General features: G+C 41.0%; 1 protein-coding gene across 2 annotated transcripts in view; it reads left to right on the top strand.

Moving 5' to 3' along the window:
• The window catches only part of LRRIQ1 (leucine rich repeats and IQ motif containing 1), a 264,195-nt gene that overhangs the window by 6,484 nt on the left and 237,377 nt on the right, over positions 1–20,334 (top strand). For both annotated transcript variants that reach the window (XM_040344178.1, XM_040344179.1), the window contains exons 3-6: positions 2,964–3,058; positions 4,649–4,751; positions 13,100–13,332; positions 19,199–19,273. In XM_040344178.1, coding sequence (XP_040200112.1) covers positions 2,964–3,058; positions 4,649–4,751; positions 13,100–13,332; positions 19,199–19,273 — 506 coding nt within the window. The remainder of the gene's footprint in view (positions 1–2,963; positions 3,059–4,648; positions 4,752–13,099; positions 13,333–19,198; positions 19,274–20,334) is intronic.

Genomic DNA, 20,334 nt, shown 5'->3' with positions numbered 1-20,334 from the left:
AAATCAAAGGAAAAGGTAAGTGAACCAACAATGCACTAGCTTAAAGGAACCTATTTAGAGAATAAAAAAACAAACCTTTACAAGTACAACCCCTTTAATGCTCTCCTTGCCTGGCCTGTCAGTTTAGGTGGGTGGCCATGTCTCGGTAGGTTTGCAGTTGTGCCATACTCTTTTTTTTCCAATTTTGGATGATAGATTGAATAGTGCTCTGTAGCCTCGTACACACAACCGGTTTTCCCGTCATGCCATGAGAGCTTTTGGCTGGGAAAACCAGCCGTGTATGCTCCATCGCAGTTTTCCCAACAGGAAAACTGCCGGAAAAAAAAGAGAACCAGCTCTCTTTTTTTCCCGCCGGGTTTCTCAGCGGTTTTTAACCTGGCAATTTTCCTCTGCGATACAGCATACACACGGCCGGGATTCCCAACCAAAGCTCTCATGGCAGTTTTCCTGTCAGGAAACCCAGTCGTGTGTAGGGGGAAAAAGTTACCGGTTCTCAGGTTCTCAGTTTTCCCCTCGGGTTTCCCGGCGGACTTTTTAAAGTCCGCCGGGAATCCCGTACGTGTGTACAAGGCTTGTGAGATGTTCAAAGCTTGGGATATTTTTCTATAACCTAACCCTGCTTTAAACTTCCCCACAACTTTATCCCTGACCTGTCTGTTTTGTTCCTTGGCCTTCTTGATGCTGTTTGTTCACTAATGTTCTCTAACAAACCACTAAGGGCTTCACAGAACAGCTGTATTTATTCTGAGATTAATTTACACACAGGTGGACTCTATTTACTAATTAGGGCCCAGATTCACAAAGGAGATACGACGGAGTATCTGAGATACTCCGTCGTATCTCTCAGAGTATCTATGCGACTGATTCATAGTGATTACATTGTGATTTTGTGCATATTTTTATTCACATTAATTTATCATTTTCTAGTTACACAAGCGCTGCTTTATATATATTTTGTCACTTTCTTGAAACGGGTGTTGGTGCATTTTCATATACATTCTGTCACATAGAATCAGTTACGCATAGATATCCCTAAGATCCGACCGGTGTAATTGTTTTACACTGTCGGATCTTAGGATGCAGTACCGCGGCCGCCGCTGGGGGGGGGAGTTTGCGTCGTAAACCAGCGTCGGGTATGCAAATTAGGAGTTACGGCGATCCACGACGGTTTTTCACGTTCGCTACGTCGCCGCTAGTGTAGTTTCCCGTCGCAAAGTTAGTCGTCGTTTTGGGTGCCTTAACTTTAGTCAGCAAACGTATTGCTATCTAAAGTATGGCCGTTGTTCCTGCGTCGAAATTTAAAATTTCATGTCGTTTGCGTAACACGTCCGGGAATACGGAAGTACGCTACGCGCGTCACCGTTCGAAAAAAATGACGTCACTTTGCGCAAAGCACGGCGGGAGTTACGAAATGGAGCATGCACAGTAGGTCCGGCGCGGGAGCGCGCCTAATTTAAATGGCACACGCCCATTTAAATTACGCGGGCTTACGCCGGAGGAGTTTTCATCGCAAGTGCTTTGTGAATCAGGCACTTGCGATGAAAACTTGCGGCGGTGTAGCGTATCTACGATACGTTACGCCGCCGCACTTCAACCTGAATCTGGCCCTAGGTGACTTCTGAAGGCAATTGGTTCCACTAGATTTTAGTTAGAGGTATCATAGTAAAGGGGGCTGAATACAAATGCACGGCACACTTTTTAGATATTTATCTGTAAAAAAAAAAAATTATAATTTTCCCTTCACTTCACAATTATGTGCCACTTTGCGTTGTATCACATAAAATCCCAATAAAATACATTTGTTTCTGGTTGTAACATGACAAAATGTGGAAAATTTCAAGGGGTATGAATACTTTTTCAACACACTGTATGCAGAGAGAAAAAAGTCATGGTCTGTGTCTGCATATTGCTAAACAAACTAAAGTAAAAATCAAAGGCATCCAACATTGCTTTAGCTTGTAGGACTAATAGGTGGATTCAGAGAGAGTTAGGCCGGCGTATCAGTATATACGCCAACCTAACTCGGAATCTGCGCCGTCCTAAGTTTAAGTGTATTCTCAAACTGAGATACACTTAAACCTATCTAAGATACGACAGCCTGCGCCGTCGTATCTTAGGGTGCAATATTTAGGCTGGCCGCTAGGTGGCGCTTCCGTTGAGTTTGGCGTAGAATATGTAAATGACTAGATACGCCTATTCACGAACTTAGGTGCGCCCGTCGCAGTAAAGATACGCCGTTTACGTAAGGCATTTTCAGGCGTAAAGTTATTCCATCAAATAGCTGGACTAATCAATGTTAAGTATGGCCGTCGTTCCCGCGTCGAAATTTGAAAATTTTACGTCGTTTGCGTAAGTCGTCCGTGAATAGGGCTGGACGTAATTTACGTCCACGTCGAAACCAATACGTCCTTGCGACGTACTTTGGAGCAATGCACACTGGGATATGTACACGGACGGCACATGCGCCGTTTGTAAAAAACGTCAATCACGTTGGGTCACAGTTAATATACATAAAACACGCCCCCCACATCCTCATTTGAATTAGGCGCGCTTACGCCGGCCTATTCACGCTACGCCGCCGTAACTTAGGTGGCAAGTACTTTGTGAATACAGTACTTGCCTCTCTGACTTACGGCGGTGTAGTGTAAATACGTTACGCTACGCCGCCGCAAAGATGCGCGCCCCTACCTGAATCCAGCTATAAGTATGCCATTTTTGCTTATTAACTTTGTGAGAAAAAGCCCTTTCAACTCCCTCAACTTCCACACTTTATATTAGGAGAGCTGACACATCATTAGTTTCTGTCTTTTGGGAATATGAGATTGTTATCCCAACAGCTGAATGATAATCCAGTTACTCGTGACAGTATTTCCTTTTTTTACCACTTGTTTAATCCATATTATGTTGCAGTTATATTTATAATTGTTTTTACATTTATTAATACTAAGTTTTGTTTTGAACAGGCCAGTTTTCTAAACCTTTAAATGACATTGATTCTGATTTTTGGGATAAGCTCGCTTCTGAATATAATGAGGACCCTGAAGCAATTATAAAACGGGTATGTTATAAAAGAGATTTGGTGTTTCATAGAACACTGTAATGGTGAGCGGCCCAGTCCTTTGTCATTAATTTTGTCAGGAAACCTGTCCCCCCCATTTTAAAATGACACATTGTCATCTAGCAGCCTGTGACTCCATTGGCCATTAGCAGGTGTCTGCTTACAGCTTTAACATTTCTGGTTATAGGAAACATCTGTGCCTACCTACTAAAATACTTTACTTTACCCCTCTACAAGACCGGTTTACATTGCTTTGGACAACTCTAGTAATGCTTTACCCAGCCTTTCCCAGTCCCCATACCATCATGCCCCATTTTTACTTATACATAATTAGTCCTTTGGTAAGGTTGTATATAAACTTTATATAGTGTTGTATATAATCTGACCTGTTTACATAATTCATTTTCTGTGTTGTATGCTGCGTTCTCTCTTCAGCCAGTACACTATGCGACCAAACATATATGAATATACCCCCAAATTAGTGTTTCCCACGAAGGATAAAATACATTTTATACAACTGTGAAACTTTATCCTTATGACAACAATTTGCAAGTTAAGCAAATTGAGGAACTCAGGACTCCTTCTCCTTCTAGGAGCTTTGTCAGTGTATACTTAGGCCGCGTACACACGGTCGTTCCAAACCGATGAAAACGGCCTGAAGTCCAGTTTCATCGGTCCTTCGGACAAAAATGATAGAACTTGCTTTAAAATCGAACCGATGGACGGCTGACCATGGGTCCAAACTAGGGCTGTCCAGATACCGATACTAGTATCGGTATCGGGACCGATACCGAGTATTTGCGGGAGTACTCGTACTCGCGCAAATGCTCCCGATACCTAAATAGAATACTTTTTTTGTATTTATCAACATGTTCTATGAAAATTCTTTGAGTTTTTTACTACTGCGTGACAAGCAAATAAATTTTTTTTATTCATTTTTACTCATTTTTATTCTTTTATAATGTCTTGAGTTAGAGTTCTTCATAATTCTAAAGAAAATATCCTTAGTCTGTATTGTGGTTTGAAAACTGTCACATGACATTTAAAAAAAGTATCGGTATTCGGTATCGGCGACTACATGAAAAAAAAGTATCGGTACTTGTACTCGGTCCTAAAAAAGTGGTATCGGGACAACCCTAGTCCAAACCAATGATTAGTACACAAAAGCATCGGTTCAAAACCCGCGCATGCTCAGAATCAAGTCGACGCATGCTTGGAAGCATTGAACTTCGTTTTTTTCAACACGTTGTGTGTTTTACGTCACCGCATTCTGACCCGATCGGTTTTTGAACTGATGGTGTGTACGTACATCAGACCATCAGTCCGCTTCAGCGGTGAACCAATGAAAACGGTCCGTCGGACCATTCTCATCGGATGGACTGATCGTGTGTACGCGGCCTTAGATGAATTATGGCAAGTACATGCTTCAGTTATAGATAGGTTTGTGGCAAGACATTGCCCATGTAAGGCCTTAACGTTTTTCTATTCCTAAGTAAACTTCTTGACTTCTAGTCAGTTACACACATGTACACTATATACAATTTAAATATCTTTAACTACAATTTTTTTTTCTACAAATTACATTTTTAGGTATTAGCTGAAATAGAAGAAGATGACAAACAGGTCCAGTCCAGCTCAAAGTTTTCTGAAAACATCATGGGTCTTGAGTTAACAGAAAAAACGTTGCATTCAGGTAATTTAGAAAGTGCATAAAATTATCAGTATTACTGTGGTAAGTTTCAAAAATACTTTTGTTTGACCTAAAAGACACATTTTTTTTCAAATTTATATAAAATGTATCATTTATGGTAATTCCCTTTTCACACTAAAGTTAGTCACCCTTTTTGGTGTATGTAGACAAACCCGTTTAGTTGTGGATAAGGTAGAGACGAGTGAAACTCTTTTAAGTTTATCTTTTGCTGTCTATGTCCAATTATCCCTCCACTTCCGGTCTATTGAGTACAACAAAAAGTGGAGGGAAATCTTGTCAAAAGGGGAAAAAATTGTAGACACTGCTTATCTTATATCTAGCTTTGTCTATAGAGGTGGAGGTGATGTCCCTGTCCTTCTGGCAAGATCCCATGAGAAGACAATGCTGCTATGGATTGGAGTTTCTTCTGGCACAATATGGCCTGCTCTGAATTCCCCAGAAATCTCTGAAAAGACTGTGATATCAGGCCCACTGAGGCACAACACGCTAGTATTTAAGCCTCATGTGCACTGCTGCTGGTAAACAGATGTTTAGGAGCAGTTTGGCATTTTTTTTCTTATATACATTTTTATTTGGAAGCAAGCAAGGAATACATTTCATGAACACCATACATAACATAATATCTGTCTCTATCTGCTGACTAATATACAGTTAGTAACATATTTTCCCTGAAACCCTGCTCATTTAATAAATCAAGGAAACAACTATCTCCTTTTGGTCACGCAGATAGACAAAAACAGCCCCCCATCCAGGACCCGAAAAGTGTCTCAAGAACTGGGGAGTCTTCTTTATTTATTTAAAAGATGTCAAACCCTCTCTTCCTTCCATGTTTTCCCCAATCATAATCATCTAACAATCAAACCAATATAAAAAAATTCTCTCTCCGTATCTCTCTCCCCCGCCTGGCTAGCTCCCGCTCCAGGGATCTGTAGACAGCATTTCCTCAGTTATTATAATCCACAACTATAAGGGACCTTCCCTCCTCCTGTATTAATAAAAAGATTCCATAAAGACCATGTTTTCAGATATATCCCCCGCTTCTGCCGGGGGATATATTCCTACTGATGGAGGTTGTATCTGTTTCCAGGTGAGTGGAATACATGATTTGGCTGCATTCAGGAGGTGGCATAAGATAGATTTCTTATATATAATTTGACCAAAGTAGTAGTATCCTGCAGTAAGAAAAAAACTTCTATCCAAAAACTCTTCATTCTGGGGCAGGACCAAAAGATATGCACTAATGTCCCACCTTTCTCCCTGCATCTATGTGACATGTCTGGGTAGCATCTATGTAAGAAAGCTGGAGTGCAGTACCACTGAAAAGAATCTTAAAGCTTGTCTCCTGCATTCTTATGCAAATTGAAGATTCAAACATATTATGTAGTCCGTTGCTCCTCTGAGAAGACTCGATCCAGTTCCATCTCCCACTTCCTAAAGAAGGGTAGCTGAAAATCTTCTGGGGGTGCAACCAGCAATGCATACATTTTTTAGAGTGTTTGGTACAATATACCAGTCCCATTACAATATTCCTCAAATGTTGTTAAAGTGCGTTCATAACCACTTGGTAAAGTCAAAGTATTAAGAAAGTGTCTCAGCTGCACCGCCCACCAGAAATCTAATTGATATGAAGTCCTGCTGTCATCCCTTGTACCGTAGACCATGATCCCAATGTCACAAAATGGGAAGCTTGAAAGAGCTCCTGATCTATCAATATTCCAATGGGTCCCATTCCTTAGACTCGGTTTAAACTGTAAGTTCCGCAAAATGGGAAACAAGGCTGAGTCTATTGCCAATAGTTTACCTTTTGGAAAAGAGCCCATATTCAATACGAAGGGTAGGTCCTGTCAAAGGATGTGTCTTCGTACTATTCGGAAGATCCCCAAAGTGCCAATCGGCTTGTTGCAATAAGGCACTGCTCTGAGCCTGCTCTAAGCCAGGTCACGTTTTCCAATTCCCATGTCAGCTCCAATCAATCAAGACAGCTGTCTGGTAGTATTTATACAGGTCTGGTACTGCCAATCCTCCATACCGTTTAGGTAAAGTCAGCAGAGATCTCCTGATCTTTACATGTTTATTTGCCCATATAAATCTAGTGAGGAGAGAGTGTATCTGTTTAAAATAGTATTTGGGTATAGCAATAGGTAATGTCTGGAATAAATACAGAAACTTTGGTAGGATATTAATTTTAATTATATTACACCTCCCAAACCAGGAGTGGAACCCCCTCTACCATCCCTCCAGAAGAGTATGTACTCTGAGTAATAATGGTGGGAAATTAAGCTTATATGTGTGTGAGAGATCTGCCGGGATAAAGGTTCCCAGATACTTCAGGGCTTGGTCTGACCATTTAAATTTGTAATTAGACTTTAGTGATCTCAACACATCCTTAGGAATCGCAACCCCCATCGCTTCTGATTTCGAAAAATTGATTTTGAAGTTTTGGTAAAGAACCATATTACTCTATTTCTTGAAGAAGGTTGGGAAGATTGGGCGGATTGGTCAGTGAGTACAGCATATCGTCGGCATAAGCCGAGATCTTATATAGAGGTCGACCGATATATCGGTTGGCCGATATATCGGTTGGCCGATATATCGGCCGATATTTGGCGTTTTTAAATTAATCGGCATCGGCCGATTTGTGCTTTAAAAAAGCCGATTGATAAGTTCAGCACCGCGACTTGCAAAAAGCTTCTGCAATACAAGTCAATGCAAGTGCTTCCCGTAGAAGACTTCTCTCTCTCTCTCTCCTGGGCAGCCTGCCAAGTTTTAGAAAAGATATACAATGTTGCTACTTATCAATTAACTGAACTCCGTGTAGGAGAATTCTCAGTTTAACCATTTAAAGGCTAAATCTTTTTTTACATTTGTTGCTTACAAGTAAAAATCCTGTATTTTCTGCTAGAAAATTACTTGGAACCCCCAAACATTATATATTTTTTTTTAGCAGAGACCCTAGGAAATAAAATAGCGATTGCTGCAATATTTAATGTTACACGGTATTTGCGCAGCGGTCTTTCAAACACATTTTTTGGGGAAAAAATATACTTTAACAAATAAAAAAACTAAACAGTAAAGTTAGCCCATATTTATTTTTTCGACCAAAAGTTTTCATTACCTGTTTTTGTGTATTACACTATATATATATATATATATATATATATATATATATATATATATATATATATATATATATATATATATATATATATATTACACAAAAACAGGTAATGAAAACTTTTGGTTGAAAAAAAATAAATATGGGCTAACTTTACTGTTTAGCCCAAAAGCGCCTGAAAAATCGGCTTAACATATCGGCCCAAAAAAATCGGCATCATAAATCGGCTATCGGCCACCGTGATTTCTAAATATCGGCATCGGTATCGGCCAGAGAAAAACCCATATCGGTCTACCTCTAATCTTATAATGCATTCCTCCGACTGACAAACCCACAATATCTGGGTTTAATCGGATCTTACACAGTAAGGGCTCTAAAGACCAGGCAAATAAGATTGGGGATAATGGGCATCCCTGTCTATTGCCATTAGTTACCTAAAAAGTGGGGACAAGACTCTGTTCACCTTAACCTGAGCGGTCGGTTGAGTATAAATACTTGAGATCCAGTGGATCATATTATTTCTCATTCCTACATGTCGTAAAAACAAGAACATGAATTGCCAATTATTACGATCAAAAGCTTTCTCTGCATCTGTTCCCAGAAATACGTATGGAGTTCGGGATTGGATTAAATTCAAGGTCTTAATCGTATTGTCACGTGCTTCCCGCGTCTGCACAAACCCCACCTGGTCCATATGGACTAGGGAGGGTATCTGCTGTTGAAGCCGCGTCACGATCTTGGAGAAACGCTTCAAGTCTGCGTTTAAGAGAGGTATCGGTCTATAACTCCCACATTGCGATGGGTCTTTACTTTCCTTAGGTAAAATTGTAATTAAGGCTTTCAGAGATTCCGTATGGAAAGAGCTTGTATCTCCTAATCCATTATAAGTTTTTACAAGATAAGGTCCTAAGATGGGAAAAAGGAGTTTATAATATTGAATGGTAAAGCCATCCAGGAGCCTTACCCCTTTTTTTCCAAATTCACCACTTCTTGGAATTCCTCCAATGTAATCTGCATTTCCAGTTCCTGTCTTGTGGTTGGCGTCATTTCCGAGGATGCCAAGTACTCATCTATCACAATCTGGTTCTGGGAGTTTAAAAGTAGGTTATATAGGGATGAATAAACATCACAAAACCTCTGTGCTATTTCTCTAGGCAACATAAGTTTTCCACCTTCAGCTCCCATGATCATTGGAACATAGGTCCTTAATCGCTGTTCCCTCAGGGAGCTAGCGAGTTGTTTCCCACATTTATTACCATATTCATAGCTCTGTTTTCTTCCTACCTGTATTGCCCTCTTGGCTTTATACAAAAGTAATTCTGTAGTCTGCCTACGCGCTGTCAAGAGGTCCCGTTCCAGAACTAGGGCGGGGTTTTGTTTATGCAAAGTTTCTAAACAATAAATATCTGCCAATAAAGATGGTAGCTTTGTTCCTCACTCTTTTTTTAATCCTTGCCCCATGCTTTATCAACACTCCCGTATCACTGCTAATCTGGCATGTCATTAATCTGAAAATACCATGTTGCCTCTATGGACTTCCTCCAAGACAAAGGTGTCCTGTAAGAGGCTTACATTAAGCTTCCAAGTCGCAGGACCAAGGAGTTGAATATCTGAAAGGTTATATTTAAAAAAAAATTGGTGCATGGTCTGACCAGGTATTCCTTCCGATGTCTACTTTCTCTACAGCATGCAGTTGATTATGTGGGGTAAAAAAAAAAAATCAGTGCGGGAATATGTCGTGTGGGGCTGAGTAGTAAGAGTAATCTCTCTATGATATAAAACAACCACCATACATCCACTAATCTCACTCCCTGCAGTGACCGAGAGGTCTGCTTTCAGTTGCCTGGTGGTGCAGCCGAGACCCCAGAAGAGGTGTCCTCACTAGGAACCAAGGTGATATTCAAGTCTCCTAACCCCCCCCCCCCCCCAAAATCAGATGACCTTCCTGGAATCCCAAGAGTTTATCTAAATTTCCTGAAGAACACATCCTGTTGTGTATTAGAGGCATAGAAGGATTACCCCTGACCCCCCAATCTTGCCCTTCAGAAGCAAATACTATATCAATCCCTAATTGTTTCAGATCCCAAAGAAGTATACGTCGCTTTTCAGGACTGTTTAGTCCCTTAGCATTAATTAACATTATTAAAAGAGTATCCATTTCTTATACTTTACACTTAAAATGCCTACACAAAAGGAGAGGGTATACCCAAGGTCAGGAGCAGAGAGGGCAGGAAAAAAGGGGGGGAAAAAATCACCTAAAACCCTTTATAAAGAGGGTGCACTTCTGCAACCTCCCCAAAGGTATCCAAAGCTAATTAGCTTTAAGCACTCCTACTACCTCTGCCCTACGTGAGTGCTAACCTAATGGGGGGAAGTGATTGAGCATAACCCAGAGAGGAGAGTCCCCAATAACCTCCACCAGCTCCTCATATCCACACTTCAATACATAATTCTAACTATACATAATCATACATGATTCCAATCCTGTAATGGCATATATCTAATACTTATCTATAACCATAATTCATATATATATATATATATATATATATATATATATATATATATATATATATATATATATATATATATATATATATATATATATATATATATATATAGAAAAGGTGTATAATAACGGCCTTCAATACACTGCTCAGCACCAATGGGAATTGTAGTTGCTATTCAAAACAGGAGACCCAATGAAGGGTTAACAAGGAGACAAGATTGACAAAAAATATATTAATAAAGATATTGGTAAAAAATCCCTTAAAAAAACAACATATAAAAGGGATTAATATCTAAGCTGCTGTTTAAAATAAACGAAAATTTTAGAAAATGGTATAAAAATACAAAAAAACAGTCCAACTGTATCAGTCCTATACCAAAACAGCACTAATGTTGGTAAATGTTATATGGCCAACTCCACAATAACAGTTTTTGAATAGATGATCAAGTGCAAAGTGTCAGACAGTGTCCATGGGTGATCCTATAGAAAAACAAAGTGCACGTTCCACCTAAAATTCCTGGTCCACCTCGTGAGAACACACTCCCCCCTTAGGGGTTTAAACTCACCAGAGCAAGTAAATAACCAGACCATAAGCAGGGGATCAACATCAGGTAAGGCACTGCACTTGGCATTAATCAGGGAGATAATAGAATAATGAAGGCTCCAACTCGGGTAAACAAACAAGAAAAAGCCAACATAGCATAATTCCGTTTATTTAAAAAAGAAAGGAACCCCCACATCAACAAGCCCCTCATAGAATGCACGTACTTGAAAAAAAGACATTGAATGTAAGTAAACCAGCACTGCACCGTCTCCTCCACGGGGAGAATCGCTGCTCCAACCTCGGGATGTATGCAAGGATCAAAAAACATCCGGGTTTCGGCTGGGGTGGAGCACACACGTCACTTGTGTTGCGTCGTGTAGGTCACGCCCCAAAAAGGCATGACCTACAGTCTGTGCATTCTACTTTATCCCTTTTTTGGACATATCCTGAGGAACTATCCTTGATTATCTGGATGAAGAGGGAATCCAAGGGATGATAATTTTGCACTCTGCATTTTCTACACCAACTTATACTGATCTCTAATCATCTGGGGTCTGACTTTCTGGTGAGTAGCAATCCATATATGTTGGTGATAGCTATGTCCACACGATGATGAATTCTCAATCCTGAAGCTGCAGTACCACCTTTTCGATTCATATAACTATAAACTGTATAATGACCTTGTATCACCTGGGTCTAATTGTCTGGTGAGTTGTCATTTGATTTCAAGGTGAAGGGGATATTTGTACATAGATGAACTGACTTTTGGCTAAGATCAAGTGTTCTTATCAGTTGCCAGAGGAGGCGCTAATGCTTCCCCCAAGCGTGGGTGGGAAGCAGAGGCAAATCCAATGGTGTCATTGCACCTGAAAGGGCGTTTTCGGGAGGGATTATGCTTGTGCTGCCTGATAGATACTGGGGTTCGGCCAATGATCGAGTCTGAGCCGTCCAGAAGGGTGCTTCTGATGAGTATGGGTGGCTGCATTGGGTCTGGCCGAAGGGCCAGGTTTCTCCAGCCTTCTGGCTGGTGTTGGTGTCGGTGATCTGGTGAAGGAGCTGGGTGGCGCCATGCAAATCCGCCGGATTGATGGGGGCCTGGAGAGGGCTAGTACCAGTGGAGGCTGTTATGCGTCCGGCGGCTCTTCCTGAGAAAACCTTGAAGGGACGGAGGGCTGCAATGATCTGGTCGGGGGTCGGATAAGAACTAGAAAGCCTATGGTGTATGTGGCAGGTCCAGGGGTGCCAAAAAATCACTGTGAGTGAGGGTCACTCTGATTTGTGGCACCATGGTCACTGCACCAGTACACACTTATTTTAGCACCTGCCTCCTGGGCTGGGACTGGAGGATTTTTTTTTATTCCTGGCCGGTGGGCCTGGCCATTGTATTGCACAATGGCAACCTTTCACTCTCTTCTCCACTATCTTCCTCCCCCACTTTATTTTATTTAGTCCTTTGTTTGTCACTTTTTTGTATTTTTGTGTGGTACACGTTTGTTGCACTGTGTGACTGGTAGGGTGTAGGTCTTCGAGCCTGCCCTGAAAGTCTTTGGAGTGAGTGGACATGGCCTTCTGGCTTAGTTTGCCCTCTCTCATGGGGTCTCCCTTAGGGGGAGCCCTACCTAGTACTTGGGTGGGTCTGTTTTGGCAGACCCTCCAGAGAAAGGGGTCAGTCTGGTTTCGGCCAGATGGACCAAAGTGTAAGTACCCTTGTCCCTGTCTGGAGCCTAATGCTTCGGGGGATTTAGGGCAAGGCCCTCTGATTTTAGAGGGCTTGTGTACACCCGTTGCACGTTTTTGTGTCACCTCTTTATGTTGTGCACATTTTCTTTGGCATCGGGTGAAGTTTTGAGTGTGTTTCACACGCCATGGGTGTTCAAAAAAAAAAAAAAACGGACACATACGAGGCCACACAAATTGAAAGATAAATTTAGGGTTTACAAACACTTTAACACACATTAGTAAGATTATTTACATTAAGCTAATATCTTTTACATTTAAAGCAGTTGAAAAAACACACATTTACTTTATTGAAATTTTTGGATTTGTCTTTGTTGTATGTAAAAAAAATGCATTCTCTGAGTTTTATAGCAACTACTCTGCTGCTCTCTAATACTACCGATGGCTATTTTCAGAAGTGTCTCATTGGAGATTTTATTTTATAGGAGATGGCAGCCATGAATCTATAAGCTTTTGTTATATCGAAGTGGAAGAAAGCTGTAGACAAAAACTGCAGCAGTGGGAAAAAGAACAAGAGAAACATAATGAAATGAAAAGAGAGGCACTTATTGCTCAAAAGGCGGTCTTTGAGAAAGAAATCCAAGAACAAGATGAAAAGAGAGAAAATTGGAAGAAGGAATTTGCAAAAGAGCTTTTGAAGCTGAATACCCATCAAAAAGTAAGACAGGGCTTAAAGCACTGTTTGCTGTTGCATTAAAATAGACAAAAAAATACATAATTTTTCTACTTTTTGTAGTGTTTTCAAGACTTTTTAATAAACATTTCTTCGAATGAACCAAGTAGGTCTGCTCAGTAATACTGATGCTTTATTCCAGAAAAATGCCTTAAGATCTAAATAGTCTAGTCTTGCCAAACAAACCGGCAATTAAAAGAGCCACACAAATTACGGCTCATTAAATGCTCTGGGCGGCTTAATTTTAGATGTCCCATTAACCACTTCAATACTGGGCACTTTCACCCCCTTTTCTGCCTAGGCCAATTTTCAGCTTTCAGTGCTGTCCTACTTTGAATGACAATTGCGCAGTTATACTAAACTGTACCCATATGACATTTTTATAATTTTTGAGCAGAAGATAGAGCTTTATTTTGGTGGTATTTAATCACCACTGGGTTGTTTTATTTTTTGCTAAACAAATTAAAAAGACTGAATATTTTTCTTAGTTTCTGTTATAACATTTTGCAAATAATTTTTTTTCTCCCTTGCTGATGTGCACTGATGAGGCTGCACTGGTGAGGCGGCATTGATAAGCTTCACTGGGCATTGATAGGCAGCATCGATGGCACTGATAAGTTGAATTTATGAGAACTGATTGACACTGTTGGGGCTGCACTGATGATCAGTGCCCTGATTATTAGTGTAAATGTGCCCTGTCAGACTTGTCGGTTTCCTGCTCTCCTCTCCCCACGCTGTGACAGCGCGTGAGGAAAGGAATGCAGATAGCTGGCAAGTTTGTTTACATGTGATCGGACACAGCTGATCGTATAGTAAAGGGCTGCGATCTGTGATCAGCTGTATCTAAAGGACACAGGGACCACAGAGCGCGCCCGATGCGCACCCCAGGGAGGCATGTGGGAGGAGTGTTCTGGGAGGATGTCAATAGAACAACAGAGCCAAGCTGTGTCAGTCTTTCAGCTGTGGCGCAGTATTGAAGTGGTAAGTGTCACTAAAGGCTAAACTTTCGTAAGGGAGGGTTATGGCCTGTAAATTGTTTTTTTTGCCATCTGTGTCCCCTTGGGGAGATTTTCCTTCTCCCATGGCCAAAATAGGAAGCAAGAGGAAATCTTTCCAAAGTGAGGGAATCCTAGGGTGTCACCAGGGTTACCAGAAATAGTGTCCCCCCTTAGAAGGTTTCCCCTCTGTTACTATTCTGATATGAATCCAAATTTGGTATTTTCTTTTACTTTCACTTTCAATGATGATGGTAAAAATGACAAATAGTGAGGGTGAATATCTCTAAGGGGGGCACAGCCAGGGGTTCTAATCTTCTCCGCTTTATTCAAACAAAGAAAACACTTGACACTTTATGTAACTTTGCACAAAACCAGGTTCATGTGTGAGCTTAATACACTTACTGCAAGTGATTTACAAATCAAAGAAACCTATAGGGGAAAAAACAATGATGCGTTAATTTAACAGCCCAGATTCTGATGAATACAGTGTAAGACATACAATTCTTGCTTTTTTCCTATGTGAATGGTCCTAAGAAGATTCACTCTATTTTAACCAGCCTTCTATAGCAAATACAGACCAATGCAACCCACAGCCGTTCCCTGCCATGTCCATAAAAATATATACATTTTTGTTGGTGGCTTTTCTAGTTTTCTTTCACTCCTTTTTTTGAGCAAATGGTTGTTAAAATTAGTTGACATTTCATTGTTTATTGGCAGAATTGAATTGACCTTCGTACAATTCTAATAATTTAAACTAACTCCGCCCTCAATTTTCATTACCATCAACTTTAGCTCCAAGTAGTTCTAGGCTACTTACCAGGAATGCTGATTCAACTTATTTTCCCTGGGCAAACAGTTTTATTGCTGTCGGCTAAAGATGTATTCCAACACCTTCAGTTGCTTGCCCTTGGGGTAAAGTATAATTGTTCTTTAACCACTTCAATACAGGGCTTTTATACACACCTCATTACCGGGCCTATTCTGGCACTTCTCTCCTACATGTAAAAATCATCATTCTTTTGCTAGAAAATTACGCAGAACCCCCAAATATTATATATGTTTTTTTAGCAGACACCCTAGGGAATAAAACGACGGTCATTGCAACGTTTTATCTTGCACGGTATTCGCGCAATAATTTTTCAAACGCCCTTTTTTTGGAAAAAAATTGTTACATGAATTAAAAAAACAACAAAACAGTAAAGTTAGCCCAATTTTTTTGTATAATGTGAAAGATTATGTTACACCGAGTAAATAGATACCCAACATGTCACGCTTTAAAATTGCGCATAGTCATGGAATGGCACCAAACTTTGGTACTTAAAAATCTCCATAGGCAACGCTTTAATTTTTTTTTACAGGTTACCAGTTTAGATTTACAGAGGAGATCTAGTTCTAGATTTGTTGCTGGCACTCTAACGCACGCGGCGATACCTCACATATGTGGTTTAAACGGCGTTCACATATGTCGGCGGGACTTGCGTGTGCGTTCGCTACTGCGCGCGAGCTACCGGGGACAGGGGCGTTTTAATTTTATTTTTTATTCTTTTATTTTTTTACTTATTTTTTTCTTTTTTAACACTTTTCTAATTTTTTTTATTTATTTTTTTACTTTTATTCCTATTACAAGGAATGTAAACATCCCTTGTAATAGGAATGTGTGTGACAGGTCCTCTTTATGGAGAGATGCGGGGTCAATGAGACCCCGCATCTCTCCTCCAGGCTGGAAATCATGAGATCGGTGAAAAAAAATTCACCGATCTCATGAATACAGTTGCTTAGCAGCCTCAATCGCGGCTTTGTTTACTTACGGGACCCGGGCGTGACGTCATCACACCGCGCCCGGGTCCTCCGACGGTCATAGAGATGACTGGTGACCATCTGGTCACTAGTCATCTCTATGCTTCCTCCGAGCGCCGGACGATTCTTTCTCCGGGCCCCCGATGGCACGGGAGAGCCCGGAGAAGCACCGGATGGCGGCGGGAGGGGGGGGATGTCCCCTCCCGCCGCCTGTAAGAACGATCTAGCGGCGGAATCGCCGCTATGATCGTTCTTATGGTGCGCAGGATCGCCGACAGAACAAAAGGATATCTGGATGATGCCTCTAGGTGCAGGCATCATTCAGATATCCACCCGCAAAGCCCAGGACGTCATTTGACGTCCACCCAGGATGGGAGATCCCATCTGTGGACGTCAAATGACAATGGGCCGGTATTGAAGTGGTTAACTCTAACCTATATGTCTGTATTTGCTTCTGTGACCTTTGAAAAAGCCATTATGCATTTTTTATTTTTTACTAAAGCCAAATGCTTTTTACAGGCTCATGGTCTGCAGTCTCCTAGTTTTGCAAATGTTGCTCCTTCAGCCCAGTGTTGGACTCCCTTCTCAAAACAGCAGAAGTTATGCCGCGTATACACCATCACTTTATGTGATGGGGGAAAAAAAACAACGTTTTGAAAAACGTCAATTAAAATGACCGTGTGTGGGGGGAAAACGTTGTTTTATGTCTTGTGAAAAACGACAAAAAAAAAATTGAAGCATGCTTCAATTTTTTGTGTCGTTTTTCAAAGCGTCGTTTTTTTGTGTCACAAAAAATCACCGTGTGTAGGCTAAAACGACGTTTAAAACAAAGTTTTTAAACCTGCGCATGCTCAGAAGCAAGTTATGAAGCAAGCTACAATGGAAAAGAGTGCTGAACGTAACTGCGCTTTGCTAGAGCATTTTGAAAAAACGATGGTGTGTAGGCAACGTCGTTTTTGAAAATGAAGTTTCAAAAACGTCGTTTTTTTACTTCACAAAAAATGTCGTTTTTTTTCATCACATAAAGTGATGGTGTGTACACGGCATTACTGATGGCCAGATTCTGCTTATTCATTGCAAAATATGGTGTACAGTACTGACAGGTCCAGCAGACTGCATGCAATTTTATTGATAACAGAGGTTATCTGCAGGAAAGTAACAGTAATGCTTATCTGACAGTAAAATTGCAATTGGATTCCAATAGAAAACTTTAGTTGAAAAAAATGCATGGCTGCTTTTGCTGACAACTCTATCTGTGTATGATAATTTACTGATTGCCATACTGGATCCTTAGCTAAAATTAAAATTTCTCTTATCGTCCATGGATGGACACAGTTCCCTAAATTTTGACAAGTGGGTTATGTTCCTGTTCACAGGAGAGGAAGTCCTCTCCTGTAAACAGAAAGGAGGGCGCACCGACCTTGTGCATTACCACTTAAAATTTTATATTAAAACAGAATAAAAAAGCAATGGTCCTACTCACAAAACAAACATAAGTAAGCGATTTTCAGACAGCTGGACTGGACCTCACGGCGCCTGCCAGTAAAACTTCAGACATCAAAACGCCTACGCGTTTCTGGGTTGTACCCCCTTCTTCAAAGCCTAGATGGTCCGTGATACCATCTAGGCTTTGAAGAAGGCGGTACGCCCCAGAAATGCGTCAGCCATTTTGATGTCTGAAGTTTTACTGGGAGAAACATGAAGGTTGTTACCGCCTTCTAAAAATTTTACTTGGTTGGCTACTTACTGACATGGAACAAAGAAGCATGTAGTAGATAGGTCAGCAATCCTGATCAAACTGCTTGTTATGGGTCAGAAAATAGGATTTTTTGTAATCACCGTAAAATCCTTTTCCCTGTCGTCCATGGACGGACACAGTCTCTTCAAGTCTTGACAAGTGGGTTATGTTCCTGTTTACAGGAGAGAACACACAAAACCTCCTGCGCTCTGGTGTTTCGCCAAACCGGGTACAGCAGTATAGTCTACCGGCAAAGTCAGAAGTCTTGCAGCCCTCCAAAGAACAAAGGGTGTTCAAATGGCTAAAATGAAAAGAAAAAGAAAGGAGGGCACACCGACCTTGTGCATTACCACTTAAAATTTAATATTAAAACAGAATAAAAGCAATGGTCCTACTCGCAAAACAAACATAAGTAAGCACTTTTCAGACAGCTGGACTGGACCTCACGGCGCCTGCCAGTAAAACTTCAGACATCAAAATGGCTGACGCATTTCTGGGGCGTACCGCCTTCTTCAAAGCCTAGATGGTATCACGGACCATCTAGGCTTTGAAGAAGGGGGTACGCCCCAGAAACGCGTATGCGTTTTGATGTCTGAAGTTTTACTGGCAGGCGCCGTGAGGTCCAGTCCAGCTGTCTGAAAATCGCTTACTTATGTTTGTTTTGTGAGTAGGACCATTGCTTTTTTATTCTGTTTTAATATTAAATTTTAAGTGGTAATGCACAAGGTCGGTGTGCCCTCCTTTCTTTTTCTTTTCATTTTAGCCATTTGAACACCCTTTGTTCTTTGGAGGGCTGCAAGACTTCTGACTTTGCCGGTAGACTATACTGCTGTACCCGGTTTGGCGAAACACCAGAGCGCAGGAGGTTTTGTGTGTTCTCTCCTGTAAACAGGAACATAACCCACTTGTCAAGACTTGAAGAGACTGTGTCCGTCCATGGACGACAGAGAAAATGATTTTACGGTGAGTACAAAAAATCCTTTTTTCTGACCCATAACAAGCAGTTTGATCAGGATTGCTGACCTATCTACTACATGCTTCTTTGTTCCATGTCAGTAAGTAGCCAACCTAGTAAAATTTTTAGAAGGCGGTAACAACCTTCATGTTTCTCCCAGCGCAGATTACTATTAACTTGACTTTACATCATTAGATTATACTAGGTTAAGTTTTACTACACTGATACATCCTGCTCTTATTTCTATATATTCTAAATGTATAATCAATTTAATGACATAGTCAAAAAACACTGTATATGCAACTAATGTTCTCTGACTAATTCAGCGTTGTAAATAACACATTTAAATGTTATGTCTTCAAGGAGCAGCAGGAGAAACTAGATGCAGATTTAAAAAGAAAGAATGATACAATGGCAGAAGAACTAAGATGCCACCAGGTAAACTGTATATGAATAAAGGTGAAGGAATGTATGTTGATACTAGTTTTCAATTCAACAATTTGATATGGATGCTTGTCAAAGAATTCAAAATGTTAACCTCTGAGCGCAAAGTACACACAAATATGCTGCCTCTCGGCAGGTGGGCCTTGGCGTCTAGCGGCTGTACATTTGCATGCCAATGAAGGCTGTAACATGACTATAAGCCCCGCTAGATCACTTCAAGCTTGCCCCTTTTGCAGGTATAGCTATGTAAAAACATTAAACATAAGTGCATATACTGTTTAGAAACCAAAAATGCACTGTCTTACCCTGCTCTATACATGCTCAGTCTCTATTTTTAGGCACTGCCGAGTTTCTAGAGGCTGATCTTCTGATGGCCTTAAAGTGGAATTAAATCCTCCTATCCTTTAGAGCCAATGAAGCTGCTTCTGTTTCATCTGCAACTGCCAAGGTGTTGCACATATGATCAGCTATGACACCAGCCAATTGATGGTTTGACAGTTTGGTTGAGGACACAATAAAATGTGACAGTTAGCATTCTCAGCATTCCAGGAATGCAACTGTTTTTTGAAACCATTAAATCAACAAGTTTAGTTCTGCTTTGTGAGTCACTGCTGGGGCTCTAGGGTCTAGCAAGATGGCAGTCTTCAGCAAGAAAAAACAATGGCAATGCTGGAGGCAATTTACAGCACACTCTAATTTTGGTAGAATAATTATTAACCACTTCTTTCCCTGCCCATTGTCGTATGATGTCCGCAGGTAGGATCTCTCATTGTGGGCGGGCGTCATATGACGCGCTCAGCTTCCCAGCGGTATAGGGGGTGCACGCCCCCGTGGCCTTACCGAGGAGCTTTGATGGCCGCCGGGCACCCGCGATCGCTCGTGATAGAGCAGGAACGTGGATCTGTGTGTGTGTAAACGCTCAGATCCACTTCCTATCAGGGGAGAGGAGACAGATCATGTGCAGGAAGGGGGTGAAAATGGTTAACGTGGAATGTATGTTCCTTGCTAAAGAGCATTATTGTTTATCAAGTTGTAATGGGTAAAGTTTCACTTTA

This window comes from Rana temporaria, chromosome 3 (genome assembly GCF_905171775.1).
Source record: "Rana temporaria chromosome 3, aRanTem1.1, whole genome shotgun sequence".
In the NCBI taxonomy this organism is placed as follows: domain Eukaryota; kingdom Metazoa; phylum Chordata; class Amphibia; order Anura; family Ranidae; genus Rana; species Rana temporaria.
Note: the sequence above shows the minus strand (reverse complement) of the source record. Positions and strands in the feature narration are given on the sequence as shown.